General features: G+C 35.3%; 2 protein-coding genes across 2 annotated transcripts; both read right to left on the reverse strand.

Annotated features, from left to right (window-relative positions):
* Positions 1–2,501: 2,501 nt before the first annotated feature.
* On the reverse strand, positions 2,502–5,184 carry LOC127978692 (beta-2-microglobulin). The gene is made up of 4 exons (XM_052583578.1): positions 5,035–5,184; positions 3,126–3,404; positions 2,842–2,957; positions 2,502–2,767 (listed from the first exon to the last, which is right to left on the reverse strand). Exons 1-4 carry the CDS (start codon positions 5,114–5,116, stop codon positions 2,654–2,656), a joined length of 591 nt encoding a protein of 196 aa, XP_052439538.1. The 5' UTR covers positions 5,117–5,184; the 3' UTR covers positions 2,502–2,653.
* A 5,278-nt stretch (positions 5,185–10,462) lies between these two features.
* On the reverse strand, positions 10,463–12,247 carry LOC127978885 (beta-2-microglobulin-like). Its single transcript, XM_052583840.1, has 4 exons — positions 12,193–12,247; positions 11,737–12,039; positions 11,206–11,312; positions 10,463–10,896 (listed from the first exon to the last, which is right to left on the reverse strand). The coding sequence occupies exons 1-4, from the start codon at positions 12,245–12,247 to the stop codon at positions 10,885–10,887; spliced, it is 477 nt and encodes a 158-aa protein (XP_052439800.1). The 3' UTR covers positions 10,463–10,884.
* Between the last annotated feature and the right edge of the window lie 8,890 nt (positions 12,248–21,137).

Below are 21,137 nucleotides of genomic sequence, written 5' to 3' on the forward strand. Positions count from 1 at the left end.
ATTAACAGATGTGGTGAAGGCATTAAATAAATGACATTTACTACACACCTGTATAAATATAAAATACATGGTCATGTTTTGGAAAAAAAATGGTGAAAGCTACACAAGGGTGTAACAACTTTGTATATGTGTTTAGGGATACTGATCAACACAAGCAAGCATATGTTATAGAATTTCTGCTGTAAGTAAATTATTAAATACATTATTAAAGTAAATTCCTATATGAACAACAAATGGCAAACAGAGATTTATACACCATGAACAAACTCAATGAAATCAGTCTAAATGTTGGGAGATGAAACATGCTTCCAAATCAATGGGACCAGATTGTTTGTCAAGAATGACCCACATGTTTGTAATATTAATAGAATATCCAACAACATGATCTTTTTTTTTTTTACAAAACCCTTTATTCATTAAACATGTTTTATAAGGTTGTACTTGGTTTGATTACCTTTGATTATCTTGATTTCAAAAGTGTGGATTTCAGGAACAAAATGTAAAAAAAAATAAAAGAAAAAAAAGAATGTTGTTCTTCGTTCTAAAAAACTTTCTTGTAATCTTAAAATTGCACTGAAATGTAATGTGTGGGTGGAAAGTTTGATATTTAAAAAAATATATATTTAAAAAGTATCACAGTTTCCAAAAAAATATTAAGCAGCACAACAGTTTCCAGCACTGACAAATATGCATATTAGAATAATTTGTGAAGGACGTGTGACACTGAAGAGTGGAGTAATGAGGCATTGCTGCTCCACACTGCCCCTCACTGGCGGATTAATGAAATCACACTTTCACTTTCATTTCTGAGGTCCTCGGGGAAAATTACAGTCGTAAAACTATTTAAATTAGTCTTTTACAGTATTTGCATTTTTAAACGCTCTTCAAAGACCGTTTTCACACTATTTAAGAGCATAGACTGGGAACATATATCAAAACATTTTATAGTTTCCTCATTTGTCGAGATTCAAACAGGCCTATCAATCAATAAGTAAATTAATAAATAATTACTAGGCTACTCCATAAAATGTAGTCCGTTTTTTTCGATCCTTGAACTTATTTAAAAATAAGTGAGATCTAATTTCAATAGAGAGATGCACATCAGTCTCTGCTATGTAAGGCACGTAAGTAAAAGTCTTCAGAATTAATTTGATTGTCATTTTGGGTCATTTTATGTTAAATAGATACTCATATGCAGCTACAAGTAGACAGTAGTACAGCTTCCTGAAGAGTGTAACACTGTAACATTGATCTGCATTGATTATGCGTTTCCAACTTTTGTGGCTCTTTTGATCAGAGCATTAAAACCTATGTTTTTAAACTCCCACTGATATGAAACACCATTTCATAATTCACCAATGTTCATTCGACTTAAGCAATAAGAGAACTGAATTTCATGCAACACAAATGTGAAATTCAGCGTCATATTTGCAGCGTAAAAAATAATACATCTTTTCTGTAACTAACACTTTCACAATGTAATTAAATCTGATAATGAAATAAAAGCATAAACAGAATTTGAAGTTTCAACAAATCATAATTTCATAAATACCTTACATGATCTTCCACGACCAAAGACCAAAGTGTGTGTTCAGGAAGTATTTTTTTCTGAAAGTCCTAACGGTTTTATAAAAACATGTCATGATACACCATTACACAATTCCCAACATCCACCTCCCTGCTCACGTGAAACATTTCGACATTTTTGGCATTTTTAAATCAGAATTAACTTTATTTGCCAGTTGTGCTCCTGGTACATACATCCATGCATGCATTTCTGACATGAGAACAGAATTTGTATTTTTTTAAATAGTAAGACTTAACAATAAATAAGGTGCATGAATCAGAAGAGTAGATTGATTTATGTACAGATTTGTGCATTTTTACTCTATTCACACTGCTTTTTGCAACAATTATCATGTGGTATTATGATGAAAGTGCAATCCCAAGTCTAAGTGCATTCAGGAAAAATAGGACTTAAATGATCATTTTGCTACAGTTTTTGCTTGGACATTTTCATTTTGCATCTTATATAGAGTTAAAACTATATTAATTCATAATTCATGTTTTAGCATACCCCAACACTTATGAACAATAATAATGATAAATGGTGACCAATAATTCTATATTTTTCGTAAAACAAATTGTAATAATTTTTTTGTCATATGCCATGGCTATGCACGACTTCATACCAGTCAAATGCAGCCAAGATGAATACATCTAAATAATCAAGTAAATATTTAAGTAATGAATGAATGCATGTGTTAATGAAACAGTTACTGGGTTTGTCCATATTTTACCCAGCAATGGGTTGTATTTCACCCCGAACAAACATTGCACACATATGGGAAATTGCATTTTTAAATTCAGAAATAGATTATAAATCTGCCTCAGACTGCTTTCAATCAATGCACAAATTGAATGAATAAATAAATTCATGCAATTAAAAAAAAGCCTGTACGACAAAAGCATAGGGTTAATTATAACTAGTATACAATTTAATTAGTTAAAAACATAAAAAAGTATATTTACTTATTATTACTATCATTTTTAAATACAGAAAAGCAAATACAGGCGTTGCTTATAACCTAAATCAAACAAGAAATAATGCAATATAATTAAAATCAATATGAAGGATATAGCAGCTTAGCATCTAAGTCAGCATTGCCTCTCCGCAGTCATATTTGAACACATTACTCGCAGCTTGTTCAGGGTCAGGAGGATTACAGGGTGAAGTCAATGATGTTTCAGCATTGTGAATTATAGCCTAGAAAAACAGAAGATAAAGCATATACAATTTCTGATATTTATTTTAAACAAGGAGGTTGAACTAGAACTCACCTTTTGAAATTTTATACACAACCAACTCAATAACCCCAAACCTACAACCACAACTGCTACAACTCCTACAATAACAGGCCACTGAGATTCTGTTTCACTGTCAGAATAAGTCCCATCTGCAGAATGATAAAAAAAGAAGATCATAAATGCATTAAACCTGTTGAAGTGAATTGAGGCACTTTAATTATAACTTGTATTAATGTTCATATGTTATACATGCAAAGCAGTGTTACATATAACGGTCATTCTGTGCATATTCACTCCAAACTGAATTGGGCCTTTACCCCATTTCTCTAAAACTGGTTCTGTCAGACTGCTGTGATTAACCAGACAGTCATAAGATCCTCTGTGGTTTCTGTCCATCTCCACACTGGCACTCGTCTGAAAGGATCCATCATCATTTGGTCTGATTTCAGTAGATGTTTGAGCCTCAAGAACAGTTTGATTGCATCTGATGTTCAACTCAATATCTCTGGGGTAGAAACCAGTGGCCAGACAGGTCAGAACCGGCTTGTGTTGATCGTCAAGAGCTTTCATCGCAAAGACACGAATCTTTGGGGAACCTGAAGCAAAAGGAAACATCATCATGAGGAAATTATGATATCACATCAATAAAAAAAAGAAAAAAGTTTGAAATCCACTGGACTAACAGGTAAAGTGGGTGCAGATTTAAGGTACTTCTGAAATAAACACCAAATATATGCCATGGAGAATCGATGAATATACAGAAGTAAGCCCTGTCTATTCAGTGCACCAATTACGTTTGTCAAGTCATCTGTTTGTTTGATGAGAGAGAGAATAAAAGTAGTTGCAATAAATGCTTTAACTAACAGAGGATTATTATTCTGTTGCATGACCAATTCAGTGGAAAGAGGCAATTCATTAATGCCTACATGTGGAAATCCAATATTATTGCACTTCAACATACGTGAATAATTCTAGATATATTAATATCCAAATTGATTAGATTTTTACAGTGCATATTAGCTTATTACATTTACGTACCTGTTGAGTTTTACAACGCTGCATGTTTGCTGCTTAAAAATATGACTATTATCTCTAGATATGAAAAAAAGAAAACAGGCTGAATAAAAATGCAAGTTCACTCTCTCACTGGACGTGGTGCTTTAGGAACAGCAGAAATACAGCAGTTATATGGTTTTCCCTGTACAGTGTTTCTGACACCTGCTTGTCACAGAGGACAAACATGTTTTCAAACAGCGTGTTTATCAAATAGCACTAAATATGCCAGAATTTTATTCAAACATTGGCTTGCACTTATACCTTTTTACCATTTCAATCTCACTAAAGCATTTAAGTGCAGAAAAGAGATTGTGCTGTATTGTTATTGATACTATAACTAATAATATTAAATTATTCTCTTTAACTGTCCTAACACAGACTTTTTTGCATTATTAGCTGAAATGTTCATTCTTTATTAGTAAATGTATTTCAATGTGTTACACATTTATTATTTCTGATTTTTAAAAATGCATTTCTGATATCTGTATAATTTCTGATAACTAAAATGGCTTTCTTTCTTAACAATCACATCAGAAATGAACATTGTCACTAAAAATGTAATATATATATATATAACAATTCAAACATCACCAGTTGCAATTCAATTGATGATATCAGGAATAGACATTTGCACTATATAGTAACCACGTGATTACTGATATATAAAAAAGGATTTTACTAGTATAAAATTTTTATTTCTGACTAGTAAGAAATACATTTTTGATATCAACAACTGAATTTCAATGGCAGTCTCGTGACTTTAACTAGTAAATATACAAATATCAATAATTGTATTTTTAAATGGTGGAAATGTAATTCCTGATATCAAAAATTCCTTGTATCAAGAATTAGCATTTTAACTGGTGAAAGTTAAATTATTGATATCAATGAATCCATTTCCTGCGAATGAATAATAGTCAGAATGTCTTGCCATGGTCAGACTCAGCCGAGACGCAATGCGGTCTGATTTAGTCGATATTCTCCTCGATCCCGGTATCTCGGGCTAAAATGGTTGGCAAGTCTTTTTTTTTTTTTAAATATATATACTTAACTTGGACAGTTAATGACTGATAGTTTTTAATGGTTTTGTAATGAAATACATTAGGATTTCTGTAATGGTTTCTATTTTTTTTTCCAGCAGTGAAGTAGCCTAATACAAAAGTACCTTACCTTGCTGCGCATCACTTAGAAATATGTGAAAAATAATAAAAACTACTTTTATAAAGAGAATGTTTTTACTCTTGTTAGCCATTTACACAATTTAGACTCGCGTCCTAGACGCACATTAAAGATGAACGCGTCTGTTCCCGGTGTCGACTGTGTGCCGCACTGACTGCTTTATTTAGCCTACACTTCCGTTTTCATAAGGTCAGGTATCGGTATTTTTCACTTATAAATATACATTAGATTATTATTATTATTATTATTATTATTATTTTATTTATAGATGTTTAGATCTTGTCAGTGCATGAATGAGCTGAAAGAAAAGTCATCAGTTAAGCTCTTTCTACCATGCACATAATGTTACACATTGTTTAGGCTCAGCCTCAGATGTCACGCCCACTGACCACTGGCTTAGCATCTGATGCATACATCACTCGAAAGTGGAAACACTTCAGGAGTTTCGAAGTCGTCTTTCGGATTGTTTGAATTGACTTCGAATTAATATAGGACTGGGACCATAGACTGACTGCTACATGCATGCAGTACCGCCGATCCCTGTACGCAGACTACGCAGTTTGCGTAGGCACCAGCTCCTGGGGGTGGGGGTGGGGGGTGGGGGGGCACCATCCAAGTTGCTCAAAAAAGGAATAAAAAAAACCTTTTGTTTTATATGTATGTTAACAAATAGCTACGTATACGTAAATAATCATGTAAAGATGAAAATATAAACATAATATATATATATATATATATATATATATATATATATATATATATATATATATATATATATAACTTTTTACAGTGAAGACAGTAGACCGGCGAAGCACGCGTGACGCGCCACTCCCGGATCCGCGCGCGCGCTCGCTCCCACGTCATGTTTGCGGCTGTCTGCAAATGATCATAACTGATGGTCAACTATGCCCTGGAAAAGACAACAGCAGTCCGGCGCCGAGATAAGTCCAAGATGAGGCCCGTGCATCACTTTCCAACTTTTTAAGTTCTGTTTTTTGGATTTTGATAACATTGAGTTAATAACGTGTTGCCACATCTGCCTTATCATTCTCTGAGTTTCCATGTTACCTTCCGAAAATTAACCGTAATTTTACTACGAAAAGATATATATATTACAAATGCCCGGCAAGTGCGACAAAGGCCTGATAATTTCTGTTGTAACAGGGTGATCAAATCCTTGTTTAATATTGACCAAACATTGAATTAAAATATCCACTTAATCTTTCTTTTCTTTTTCTTTTTTGTCTAGCGACAATTGCAATTTGTAAATAATACAATTTAATTACAACTTAGTTATTTTCTTTTATATTTTATTAAAGTTACATTTTGACCCCTATAGTAGGTGTATTTTTTTCCATAATAATTTGGGGAGGGGGCACAACAAAACAATTCTGCTAAGGGCATACATTTGGCCGGCAGCAGCCCTGGATACATTACCATCCCCATGGGACACTGCACTTATTCACAAAAGAAAAAAAATGCATTTGTTTTAAAGCCCTGTTCTATTTGTGTGCTGTTCTGACGCGCGTTTCTTCTTCTTCTTCTTTTCTTTCTGAGCAAACTCAAAGCATGCGCACAAGAAAAAAAAAGTCAAAATGCGCCTGATTACTGAACTAAATTATGTTTTGTGTTAATACTGTAAAAACACACAAAGTTTATGTTTAGCCTCAGTTGGTTATGTCTAAAATGAAAGTAAACACCTGAAAGACACAGATGTGTGCAGTTCTTAAAGGGACAGTACTGAGCATGCGTCCACTGTAATTAAAGGGATAGTTCACCCTAAAATTTAATTTCTGTCACTGTTCATTCACTCAAATGTTGTCCCAAATCTACAGTATAACATTTTTTTTTTCGTTTTGCAAAAGATGGGAACTTTTTCAAATTTAAAACAACTTTTGAGTGAGTACATGAAGGTATAAAAAACAAAACACTAACCTGTTTTAGTTCAAATCCTTGAGGTCAGTATAGGGCATGGTTTTGTATAGGCTCCTCCTCTCGGTCTCTCACTCATAGCAATCTAACGGGATATTCTGCCCGAGCTGTCATCAGAAAAGGAATAACATTCCAGAAGGATCAGATTTTGATGAAAGATTATGAAGACAAACATTTTTTTCAACAGATTAATTGTTTACATCAAGACTAGCAATGTGTGCTATAGTAAAGTAAATAGTCAATTGTGATGTCAGTAGACTTGTATGCCTTCTTTTGAGAGAAAATAACTTCACACACGGTGCACTTTCATACTTTCAGTTTTCATTCACTTTGAGCTGTGTTACATGCTGCATAATGTCATTTTCAAAAATCCATAATGGGGCAGTTTAAAATATTTAAAAATTAAATCACATAAAGAATGCTTTGAGGTTTTGATGATAATGCTACCTCCAACCAGGAGAGGTCGCTAGCTTCCAGCTGTTCCCTGTATTCAGCATAGTAAGAAGTGCACTAACATTGGCTGTGTTCAAAATGGCATACTTCTTACTGCTTACTGCCTACTATTTTTAAAGAATAGTGCGTGAAACTGTATACAATAAGCAACAAATATTTCAGAGTATTGTGTTAAAGTGTTGTCACATGACTAAACATTAATTCAGCACAGCTGCTGAGGTTGTTACCTCACAAATAAATGTACAAACCATTCTTTTTACAAAGGCTTGTTAATTAAGGATTCATACTAGTAAACAATGCTGTATTTGCCCAATTGAACTCATTTAAAAATAATGAACTTTACATACTGAGCAGAACTAATAATAATTGTGTAAATAGTAGTTAGGTGGTAGATCTTTATTTCAGTACTGTAGTACATTATAAAACAGTATGAAATAATATAGTGTGTTTATATTATCATTCTTAAAAGTATTATTAAATTAACTTCATTGGGACAAAAACCTCCCTACACCTATACTGCCAACCACCTCATAACACTATATAATTAATGAGACATTTATTTCAAATTTGCAAATATTTCCTTTATTTTTATTGAAAACAAATGCCTTTCTGATCTGATATGTGATGGGAAGAGGAGTGGAACAAGTTTGGTAAAGGACGTCCTTGAACTCGGGTCACTCGAGTCAAAATCAACCATCACACAAAGTTTATCTGCTGCGTTATTGATATTAGAGATGAATGGGCATTGATGGGCCAAGTTATTGTTAATAGTCTCTGCCAACAAATGATTTATATAGTACTTCAATACTTGTATTATTCAATATCTTTGAAATAAACTGTACTGTATAAAGCACTATAGAGATAAAGGTGTTCTCATTCGACTTTATCTTTAAAATCGATTCTTGAAAATAATGAATATTGTACTCCACACTGGTCTTTATTTGAGGATTTAATCTATGAGATGGAGTTCTAGATGAACTGAAGAGGGCAGCTATATGTTTTTGAAGCGTCTAAGCTGCAATATTTTTCAGTTAAGATGGTAAACAGAATATATTTTTTACAAGTAATATGGTAAACCAATATGTAGATTGTTTGGAAATCTATATTTTTATTAAAATCACCATCACATCATTGCTCACAAATAACTGGGGATGCCAAATTTGCACTTGCCTTAAAATTCATAGTCAACAAAAGCTTTTTGCCAATGCATGATGGAAATGTTTTTTATTAAACTATGGGTTTCTGCAGGTCCTTAAAATGTCTTCAGTTTAATTGTTTAAATTTAAGGCCATGAAAACACTTAAATGGTTCAAAAACTCTTAATTATGTAAGGTCTTAAATTTGGGGATGGAAAGACAAGAATTAATATAAGGATTAAACTTCAAAAGGCAGTGATTTCACTGAATAAATGAGCGCTGCACATGTGTTGCGTTGTGTACTGGGGAAAATTATTATATTTCTGCATATTTTTAAACGTGGACCAGTCGATCGACAAAAAGCTAATGCATTATAAAAATCAAAACAATTAAGACACTAAGACACATTTACATTTTATTACAGCTAATAATTAATTGATAATATTTATTTCAAATAATGTAATATCAGATACCTGTGACTCATTCCTTTTAAAAATTGTTTAAAGGGTGAAACATGAAGTGCATATTTTAAAACAGTCTTTAAAAGTCTTAAATTTATCATTATTATGGTTATTTTATCATACCATTTGAAATTATTATGATTTATTTGGAATAAGGCCGTTTTAACTCCTCTCTTAGGTTGTTTTGAGTATGTTCTGAAGGCCACTAATAAAACAAAAAAGATCTCTGTACATTTATTTATTGCAAATCTACAGACAATACTGAAATGTTGGGGAAATATTACTGTCAGCTGACAACAACGTTTCCCTTCTGGATTAGCTGAACTGCACAAGTTTAATAGTTAATCAAATCTTAAAAAATTAATGGCATTCATTATAATTTCATTTCCATCAAGACAATGTAAAGGTGTGTGGACGTGCATTAGTAATCTGTCCCCTTGCTGTGAAGGAGAATAAATACTGTCCCTCGACACAATCATAGTTTCCCATCTCTGGTGTAAATGAAAGAGCACCGGATCAATACTCACGGCCAGCCCAATCTCCAGACCTGAACACTGTTGAAAACCTCTGGGACTCGATCAACAGGAAGATGGATAGTCAACAAACCACCGAACAAATCCAGCATCCACATTTTGCCAGCAGTGCTATAAAGTCACCTAATGGCAATGTGAAAGACTGATGCAGAACGTGCCAAGACACACGAGAGCTGGGATTGAAAATCTGGGTTATTAATATTGATTTCTAAACTCTTCCTATAAGCTAAAACATATCGTGTTTAAAAATGAATACAAATGCATGATTCGAGGTCTGAAAACACTGCATCTTTTTGTTAATTTGACCAGTTGCCGGTTTCTGTAAATACATGCTCTAATGACTATGTGTTTATTTGGATTTAGGAGAAATGTTGTCTGTAGTTTATAGAATAAAGCAAAAAAATTAATTCACTGTTTTATTTCAGGACTGTAAATATATAGTGATGTACTTTTAGTTGTTTGAAATGTAATGCATGGATTGAGATGTGGATTATAGATTATATATTTTGGGGTTTGTTAAATATGTAGTTGAATATGTTTGTTTGTTAATATGATGATAATTTCTGATAAATCAGGGATGTGATACTTTACCTGAAAATACATTTGTCTGGAGTGCATGATCTCAAAAATAAACATTAGTTGTTACTGGATGGGACAAGGTTATTTCAAGGGTTTGAAATAATAGCACATTAATATTCACACAATAATGAGATTTCAATGCAGTTTGGCTCTACTTTTTCTAAGACGATTAAGCTAAAAAAAGCTTTAATTATCATTCTCAAAGGTCTTTAATTTAGTTTTCTCTGATTATCTAATACAGTGCATTCATATGAGCTGAGTGAAATGTCTGATATACGTGAAGATCTTTATATCTCAGCATGTTTCACTATGTCCAGTAAACACATTCACACTTCAGACGTTTATTTCTGATATTGCAAACTGAATACAACACGTTGTCCAAACAGACATGTTTTGCAAGAGTCAGACACTTCTTTCAATAAGACTTGCATTGCATTCAGTCTATATATTTGATCCCTGAATCAAACCCATGATTTGGGATTCCTGCCAACGCCACGATCATCATTATTCAAGTTACAGGATCCCTGTATATCACTAGTGTTCATGCAGCTGAGCGAATCATGATGCAGCATGCGAGGAATACTATTAATAATACTATTGGACACAAGACAGCACGTTTTACACAGACTCAAAACTGAAAAGAAACCATCTCCAGTCTGGGGACCACATGTATTTGTATAGAGTAACATTTGATGCTCTTGCTTGTATATATATCAGTCACTCCAACTTCAACATAATTGGGTCACTTCACATCAAGAGCTAGAAAAAGATGAAACCGCAGATTATACAATATATAAAAACTTCATTTTGAGTACATAAATAACATGTTCTTGTAAATATCTGCATGTTACAGTAACGATGCAACACTTTACATTTGTCTGATGAATATTATGGATAATCTTGTAGTCTGTTTTATCGAATGGAATTCAAATATTGTAAATAATAAAAAACTCAACTTTTTAATAGTTTTATTTACTGTCAAACGGTTTATACATATTTCAATTATGTTAAAAGGGATATTAAAGAGATTAAAGCCACTGATCAGGCTGAATATATATTATAACTCACCTTTTCAGATTTTCTATTGGTTGATTGATTGATGCAGCAACCAATCACAGGGAGGAATATAACCAGGGCTGCAGATATCCCAGCTGTGACAGACCATAGAGACTCTGCTGAGGAAAAAAAAAAAAGATATAATGCATCATAAATACTTTTATCCTGTGGATAGAGTTTAACATAAATTGTTTGTCACAATAACACTAAAGGGTACATCAACATGTCTTTGATATATACACAAGATACAGTGAAACATGCTGCAAGTTTCATTCCTCATTCCTCTTGCATTGAATATTTTGTGACAGATTAAAATTGAGGATAGAAAATGATCATTTTTACAACATATTTAACATTTTTATGCCAAAAAAAGGCTAAACTGCAGAAACATAATAAGAGCATCTAAAAGTACGTTTCATGACCCCTTTTATCACATTGAAAACATTAACGCTCCTCTTTCTACAGGTAGTGATTTGTATTTAATCTTCACTTAATAAGCAGCATTAGTGCATAATGGATATTCTGTTCATAATTACTCGCCACTAAATGTTTGGTTATATACGGTCCACACGGTTAAAACCGCTCGTGTCTGAGTCAGACCGCTGTGAATGACCACACAGTCATAAAACCCTCCGAGGTTTCTGTCGATCTCCACACTGACTCTCATCTGAAAGGATCCTTCGTCATCGGGTCTGATTCCAGATGAGGTTTGGTTCTCAAGAACGGATTCATCCCATCTGATGTTCATCTCAATATCTCTGGGGTAGAAACCAGTGGCCAGACAGCTCAGAACAAGCTTACTGTGATCAGGAGCTTTCTTCACAAACACACGAACATCTGGTGGAGCTGGAAGAGAAAATAATAATGCAATTAACAAACAAACATTTAATAAACACCTTGGTTTATATAACAAAATATTATGAAAAACGAGTAGCTGTTCAATGTTGCTGTCGTCAGAAGGAAGTAATGTATGCAGACATTAAAGAACCTTGTTCTTACCTTGCCATGCGTCGATCAGAAAAGGATAATGCAACAAAAAGATAAACCAAACCATTCTTAAGTCTGCAGAAAATGCTTTAAATGAGAGTCATTAAATATCGGACGAGTGTCCTGTAGATTTGCGGAAGCGGAAGTGTTAAAATGAGGAGAGTGCTTCCGGAGAGATACGGCTAAATTTAGGATGGCTGTATTTTCTGAAAGCTGTTTTCTGTGAACGTGGAAGACATATTAATGAGAAGAACGCTGTTGTGTTAGATCAGTCTGACACCGGCTCACCCACAGCACTGAACACAGGCAATGTTTCTCATGACCGGAAACATTTCTCTAAGAAAGATAGAAAACACAACATTCAAACATGATAAATTTACAAAATATCTTCATCAAACATGATCTTTACTTAATATTCTTAATGTTTTTGGCATAAAATAAAATTATATCATTTTGAATCATGCCATGTATTGTTGGCTATTGCTACAAATATATCTGTGCTACTGATGACTTCTTTTGTGCTCCAGGGTCAAATATATAACCTAAAAACAGAGTGAACAGTTTTCATGATCAGCAAAAGAGCTTTATATGGAAATAAATAAACCTTGTTCTTACCTTGCCTTGCGTCACTTAGAAAGGGATAAAATAATATAAAAATGGAAGATCATTCTAATGTTGAACCGGGAATGAAGAGACGCAGAGTCCAATGTCTTGTCTAGGCAAGAGTCAGACTAGAAGTGGCTCATGAGAAGAGAACAAGTGGCCAAGAACACATACAGTAAATCTCAACTGCATTAATATTCCTCTCTGCCTGTCCCAGCGTTGGCATACTTTCAGTTCCCAGGTGAACTGTGTACTTCTTTAACATTTCTTAAGAGAAAGAAAGATGTAGTTCAGCCTTGCAAATAAAACTGTTACACATTCTGTATGTTCCCACACATATGTCTATAGAAAATGTTTTAAAACAGACCCTATTGTTCTTGTTATTATTTGTTTTATATTATTATATTTTATGTTTCAAACATGCACCTTGTATGTCTATTAAACTGTAACTCGCTTGATGAAATCAAAATCAAATCATGTGCTGTCATAAAGATAGCATTACTAAAAAGCCAATTACTAATGAAGACCAGTACTGCTATTGATGTTTTTTCTCTTAATTTTAGCCATTTAACTGTACAGTATAACTGAAATCTATAATTTTTTAAATTTTATGGGCTTTGAAAAATATAAACAACTTTTAATTTAAGTGAACTTTAGATACAACTTCACAAACTCGAAATTGTTTATGCACAAACTATAAATTGAATATAAACGAATCTTTACTCAAGCTACAAGGGTTAATCAGGGAGCAGAGCAGTGAGTGATTTCATGTTCAGCACATAAACACACACTCACACTTATTTTTGATTTTGCACATTGAACACCACATTGAATCCAACCTACTGTATGACAATGACAATGTGTTCATGATTAGCATAGCTAGGAACATTGAAACAATGCACATAATACATTAAAAAATGAAAGAATTCTGTTTAAACAAAAAACAAACAATGTTCCTGAACCGCATTCAGTTTCTGCTACAAATTTCTGGTCTACTGCATATTTTTATTTGGCAAAAACTGTAAGATAATTGTAAAAAAAAAAAGAAATAGAAAAAAAAAAAAAACGGAAAATCAATTGGAAGTCCTCGGAGGGATCTGCTATGCGAATTTCTGAATGGGAAATCCACCTTCTTATTAAATGTGGAAGGTGTTTTCTGTGAATATGTGAGACTAAATAACTACACTGGAGCATTAGGACCCACACAGACCTTTAAAAGTGGCCACTCAACTGAGACTGCTCTTCTCTCGGTTACTGAAGCCCTGCGACTAGCAAGAGCAGCTTCAAAATCCTCAGTACTCATCTTATTGGACCTGTCTGCTGCTTTTGGCACCGTTAATAACCAGATTCTCCTGTCCACCCTCAGAAAGATGGGCATCTCTGGAACTGCTCTCCTGTGGGTTAAGTCCTACCTCTCTGACAGATCCTTCAGTGTGTCTTGGAGGGGTGATGTTTATAAGTCACAACAACTTGCTACTGGGGTTCCTCAAGGCTCAGTACTTGGACCACTTCTCTTTTCCATCTACATGACGTTTTTAAAATCTGTCATTCAGAAGCATGGCTTTTCTTATCACTGTTACACTGATGACACCCAAATCTACTTCTCATTCCAACCAGATGACCCGACGGTAGCTGCTCGCATTTCAGCCTGTCTGAGTGACATTTCTAGCTGGATGAATGACCATCACCTTCAGCTTAACCTTACGAGGACCGAACTCCTGGTGATTCCAGCTAACCCATTGCTTCATCACAACTTCTCTATACAGCTGGGTTCGTCAACCATTACTCCTTCCAGGACAGCCAGAAACCTAGGAGTTATGATGGATAATCAGTTAAGCTTCACAGACCATATTGCTACAACGACCCGGTCCTGCAGATTTGCCTTATACAACATTAGGAAGATTAGACCCTTCCTGTCAGAGCAAGCCACCCAACTTCTTGTCCAAACTCTTGTTCTCTCCAGACTGGACTATTGTAATGCTCTCCTGGCTCTTCCTGCATGTACTGTCAAGCCTCTGCAAATGATCCAGAATGCAGCAGTGAGGGTTGTCTTCAATGATCAAAAAAAGCTCATGTTACTCCTCTCCTCATCAGGTTACATTGGCTACCAGTAGCCGCTCGCATCAAATTCAAGGTACTGATGCTTGCCTACAAGACGACCACTGGCACGGCACCAACTTACATAAACTCAATGGTAAAATCTTATGTGCCCTCCAGAAGTTTGTTCTCTACAAGTGAACAACGCCTTGTGGTGCCATCCCAAAGAAGTTCAAAATCACTGACCTTTTCTTGGACTGTGCCCAGCTGGTGGAATGACCTCCCAATCTCAATTCGTACAGCTCTTTACTCATTTTCAAGAAACATCTAAAGACTCAACTTTTTCACCAGCACTTAACCAACTAATATTAGCACTTTTCTTCCTTTTCTTGTCTTTCATAAAAAAAAACCTGGCTATGCATTGATCTGATTATTTGTAGTATTCTCATTTGTAAGTCGCTTTGGATAAAAGCGTCTGCTAAATGATAAAATGTAAATGTAAAATTTAAATGTAAGGCCAAGTATGGTGACCCATACTCAGTATTCTTGCTCTACATTTAACCCATCCAAAGTGTGCACACACAGCAGTGAACACACACACACACACACACACACGGAGCAGTGGGCATCTATTTATGCTGCGGTGCCCGGGGAGCAGTTAGGGGTTCGGTGCCTTGCTTAAGGGTGCCTCAGTCATGGTATTGCCGGCCCGAGACTCGAACCCAGAAAATAGATGGAAGTGGATGATACTGGAAGCTGACATATTCAATTTACAAATGGCCGCAAATGTTAGCTAAGTTGTAAACAACAGGATGATTTGCTGCTAAAAGTTGCTAAATAATGTTGAGCAGTGACATCATTACGTAACAAAACAGTGTCATTAGGCAGAACACACTATACAGTAGATGTGTCCCCATTTGTGTATTTAAGTACTATTCTATTGTGGGCTCACAATGAAAATTACAACAAGAAATAGTGAATTTTGAATACCTGGATGATGCACGTAAATAACTGAAAAACAAAGTGTGGAATGTTGGATACTTCATTCACTCAACTGTCAAGTAAAGTTGGCTACGCAGTCTGTAACAGAAACAGAACTGACCAGGGCTGTGTTTCCCAGAAGCATCATAAACTTAAGTACATTGTAGACCCATTAAAATCAATGGAGCTACAATCAACTTAAGCTTACGATGATTTCGGGAAAGGCAGCCCAGTTCATCTTTCTAGTCTTAGGGCTTGAGCAGTTTGTTCTTTTGTCACATTCGTGAGGGGGTTTGGCAGCACGGTATCTTTGTTTCCAGGTGGAACGTTCATGAGAAACTTACAGTACATAAACAAATACATATACACTTTAGTATAGGGACCAGTTCTCAGTATTAACTAGTGCTTATTAGTATGTCTATTATTAACATATTGGCTGTTACTTAACTACACTTAACTACCTTACTAATTATTAATTCACAGCAAATTCAGAGTTTATTTAGACAAAAGTCATAGTTAATGGTTTGTTAACAGTGCTTAATGGATCTTAAAATAAAGTGCGACCACAAATACATGCAATTTCATAATTTGTCTGATAATTGATGAGTAAAGCGTGAAGTTCACCAGAACACTGTGAGTCTGAGCAGTTTGACAGAGAGTTAAACTGATGTATGAACCAGTCTAAAGACTCAAGTGTCCTGCAGGAGCATCGATCCAGATTTCTGCAGTCTGCGATCTTTTCCAAACTTGCTGAGGCAGTGTTTATCTGAGGAACACAAAAAAACAACAATAATAAAAACACTGATACACTATGAAAAATGAGTAACTGTTCAATGTCACTGTCATCAGAAGGAAGTAATGCATGATGAATGAATGATCCTTGTTCTTACCTTGCCTTGCGTCGATCAGAAAAGGATAATGCAACAAAAAGATAAACCAAACCATTCTTAAGTCTGTAGATTTTTTACCTTAAATATTGGATGAGTGCCCTGTACATTTACATAAGAATCGGGAAGCTGGCTAAAAGATTGCTGCATGCTGGAAGCTGTTTTCTGAGAAAGTGGAAGACATACTAATGAGAAGAACGTCAAAGTGCAGCGCACGGTAAAACTTTTTGTGCTGCAAACCAGTGTGTTTACAAGACAATACATTAAAATAATAATGGTAAGAAACACCAGTTATCTTGTTGGTTCATTTTACTTGGTTATGAAAAAAAGATAAAACTAATGGGTTGTTTGTCTGTAACTAAGCTGCTGGGTTATTTATTTATTTTTTGGGTTGAGCCTGCTGGGTAGTTAGGAGAGAGCGGTTCATCAGCGAAATAAAGGTTGTATACATTTAATTTCATACATAAAGTCTTCATTGTGCTGTACATTACATTATTTAATGCATGCAACATATAAGGATGAGATGTCAGTCGTTAAATGCTTCAGCATTGGTCAGTCATTTCAACTAATGAAACTTTGCCTTGCATAACTAACCAATAACTCGCTTTATTCTACATAAAGCTGAATCTAATTAATTTAAGGTTAAGATATGTTCTCTATTCTCAGTACTGTATGTTTCTGGGCAGGTTATGGAGTCTAAGGTTCACTGTTCCCCTGGTGAATAGCAGCCCTTCACCGGCTCAGATAGTGACGAAAAAGCAGGACGAGAATTAGGGCTATTGTGGTAAAAAGGGATTAGAGAGAACATTTACACTTAAATGAATTCAGTTCAATTTAATTCAAGTTTCTTTGTATAGCGCTTTTTGCGATACAAATCATTGCAAAGCAACTTTACAGAAAATTAAGTTTCTACAATATTCAGTAGCAGCTTATCAGTGATGACTGTCAGTTTATTTGCATATGACAGGAATTTTGAGAAAAGTTAATACAAGACGTAGTCGATGAACACTATTAACAGCTATTATTATATGGTGCAGTAACATTGTATGAATATTTGGTAGATCTGTATGTTGTTTCAGGGTTAGCATCATCTGAGGTCCTCTGAGGGTCGAATGCTTGGCGAAAGAGATGTGTTTTTAATCTAGATTTAAATTAAAATGCTTCTTTTAAACGTTACAGTTTTTATTTCTAGAATACTTGTTACATTAGTTTAGTTCTTGCTGATTGATTGCTGTTGTTTGAACTGAAATTTCTGTTGGCAGTGTTTGTACACATTCACACTATAATAATAAAGAATCCACCCAGTGCTTTTTTTTTTTATCCCAATAATAATAATCACTTTCTCAGTCCAGTCTGTTCTGGATTCCTGATGTAGTTCTGTACAGGCCCCTCCCACGATCGTTGACGCTGGAAGCCACACATTTAATTTACAAAAAGCTGTTGCTGCAAGTTTTGCCTGACAGTAATAACGACTGATTTATTGCTAAGTGATGCTGAGATGTCATTGGGTATAATTGGTGGCTTTTGCAAAGGTAGTCTGAAAAGCTGCCAATCTGGCAACAAAATTTGCTAAGTTGACAACATTGCCACCCACTTTTCCAAAAGGAAAAATACAGCCAGCAACTCTATCACTGCCACTAGTGATGAGAAGTTTGGATCATTTTACTCACTCAGATCTTTGAATATTGTTCATTTGGATGTCATTTCATTCATTCCAGCAGAATGTGTTAAACTATTACATGTTAATAGTCAAAAACCCCAACACATCTACTTACATGACACTGATTACATATTTTTTCCAATAAGAAAAAAAAAACTATAATGCAATTAATGCCAGATAATGAGAAACAAAAATGATTCATTCATTGCATCAGTCTATGCAGTCTGTAAGTTCCCCTCACCTCCCGAATGGAGTCATTGATTCTTTCCTCATGTCACATCCCCATAAGCAGAAGCAGGGGCGGATCTACCGGGGTGGCAAATGCCACCCTAAAAGAAAGCCTTGCCACCCCTGCTGCCACCACAGTTGGCAGCAACAAATTAAAGGTTATGGCCAATTTGAAAATTTACGAGCGCGAATCTTTCGTGATTCGTGATCCCGCTCCGAACTCCCGAACTGATTCAAATGATTTGCGATCCCCAAACTGACTCAAATGATTCGCGAACCCGCTACGAACTCCCAAACTGACTCAAATGATTCGCGAACCCGCTACGAACTCCCAAACTGACTCAAATGATTCGAGACCCCCAAATGACTCAAATGATTCGCGATCCCGCTCCAAAACTCCCAAACTGACTCAAATGATTCGCGATCCCGCTACGAACTCCCGAACTGATTCAAATGATTCGCGATCCCGCTACGAACTCCCGAACTGATTCAAATGATTCGAGACCCCCAAACTGACTCAAATGATTCGCGATCCCGCTCCGAACTCCCAAACTGACTCAAATGATTCGAGACCCCCAAATGACTCAAATGATTCGCGATCCCGCTCCAAAACTCCCAAACTGACTCAAATGATTCGCGATCCCGCTACGAACTCCCGAACTGATTCAAATGATTCGCGAACCCGCTTTGAACTCGCGGACTGACTCAAATGATTCGCGATCCCGCTCCGAACTCCCTGACTGACTCAATCTGCCTAGGGCACCAACTCCCAGGGGGGGGGGCACCATCAGTTGCTCCAAAAAAAAAAAAAAAAAAAAAAAAACTTCCTCCATTCTCCCATCCGCGCTCGCAACCGCTCGCACCTCATGTTTGCGGCTGAATGTTCATAATTGATGGATGAATCCAATCCAGCGAAGAGAAAAGAAAAGAAAACTAAAAGTAAAAAAAAAAACAGACATAAAGTTGACTTGACGATGAAAGTTCGAGAGTCTCAAATTTAGGGACCGTTTCTAAAGTTACATGCGATATTGGTATACACTTTTCTAACATCAGTAGCATTTGAGGAGAATGACTTATAGTCATAAAAACAACTGTAATTGTTCATGTAGGTGTCAGCTATAATGCACAATTGAATTAAATGTTTGATATTTATTAAAATAAACTGTAAATCATATGTAAATTATGCTACTCTTTCACATGGGCATTAAGTTTTTATATGATTAAAGTCCTATTTTCTCCCCTAAAGTAGGTGTTTATTCCATCACCATATTTGAGGAAGGGGGGCACAACAATACAATCCTGCTTAGGGCACCCATTTGGCCAGCAGCGGCCCTGAAGGTGTTTGGGAATGTGTGCTATACTACACACACACACACACACACACACACACACACTGAAGCACGCGTGGTGTTTTCAGCTCTTCACTATATTGACGCATGATGTAGGCTACACATGTGCACATCAGCGCGCTATGAGAGGATTTAACCATTTCATTTGATAAAACTATCGTCATTCATTCGTATCGTATACACAGACTGACAGAAACGACAATGTCTTTACGACAACCTGTCAAAATAAAATTTCGGTATAACTTGAAGAAATTCAAACAGAAATATAATACTATTGCACAGTAGAGTATGATATACATCAAGTAGGCTTAATAGCTAATAATAATAGTTAATTAATAAACACAGAAACTCACAACCCACCAAAATAAAAGTTTGGTCTTACTCAAAGAAATTATGTAAGAAATTGCTTTATAAAATATACTTTAAAAAAGATCTACTAAAACATTATTTTAAAGGAATATCACACGTTTTCATAGAAGTTTTAATTTAAGCTTGCCAAAACAATAACACCATGTTTTTCAAAAACAATTTCTAAAAGTACATTTGTATTTGTGCCTATAATGTTTATTTCTTTATTATTATTGTCAGCTAATAAAACCTATGCTTCAGGTTCATATAACATCTAAGGTTAAATGTAGCTCTTGACTGATTGAGTCAGATGATGATTAACACTAAACAGTAGAAAATCAGTTGAGTCTCCCCAGCTGGAAATGTCATTGGCTATTAAAGTCTTGCGTTTCTTATAATACATTGACATATTGATAACACTGAATCTTTTATAACGCTCTTAATTACATGTGGATGCACACTGTATGCATTAGTGAGTGTGTGGGGCTTATGGGGTATGGTCACTTATTCCTTACATGAACTGTTTCAAATGCAAGACATTGATTGCATGAGAGTAAGTTTGTAAATGGCAGCCTATGTCCTTTTGTAGTGTGCACATGTATTTATCATCAAACTGTGATATCTGTGACTAAATTCAGTATATATACGTCTGCCATTTGTTACCACCCCTCAAAAATTCCTGCCCCCTTTCACCACCCCGTCAATATTTTTCTAGATCCGCCTCTGAGCAGAAGATACAGTATGTGATCTGCCGATTCTGCCATAAGCAGAATTTATAAGTTGATCTCTCGAGACTTTGTGATTGAGTCGTTTATTCAGCTGAAGCTATTCAGTCTGTATCAGAGAAAGGATTGATTACTTAAT

Source organism: Carassius gibelio, chromosome B19 (genome assembly GCF_023724105.1).
Source record: "Carassius gibelio isolate Cgi1373 ecotype wild population from Czech Republic chromosome B19, carGib1.2-hapl.c, whole genome shotgun sequence".
Lineage (NCBI taxonomy): Eukaryota > Metazoa > Chordata > Actinopteri > Cypriniformes > Cyprinidae > Carassius > Carassius gibelio.

What these genes read in the sequence shown, in the direction of transcription:
- LOC127978885 (XM_052583840.1), bottom strand. Translation starts at nt 12,247, where the DNA reads ATGGTTTGGTTTATCTTTTTGTTGCATTATCCTTTTCTGATCGACGCA. An exon ending in TCTGATCGACGCATGGCAAG is followed by an intron (nt 12,040 to 12,192) that starts GTAAGAACAAGG and finishes TTTCTCTTCCAG; the next exon opens with CTCCACCAGATGTTCGTGTG. An exon ending in CGTATATAACCAAACATTTA is followed by an intron (nt 11,313 to 11,736) that starts GTGGCGAGTAAT and finishes TTTTTTCCTCAG; the next exon opens with CAGAGTCTCTATGGTCTGTC.
- LOC127978692 (XM_052583578.1), bottom strand. Translation starts at nt 5,116, where the DNA reads ATGGCTAACAAGAGTAAAAACATTCTCTTTATAAAAGTAGTTTTTATT. An exon ending in TCTAAGTGATGCGCAGCAAG is followed by an intron (nt 3,405 to 5,034) that starts GTAAGGTACTTT and finishes CTTTTGCTTCAG; the next exon opens with GTTCCCCAAAGATTCGTGTC. An exon ending in ACCAGTTTTAGAGAAATGGG is followed by an intron (nt 2,958 to 3,125) that starts GTAAAGGCCCAA and finishes ATCATTCTGCAG; the next exon opens with ATGGGACTTATTCTGACAGT.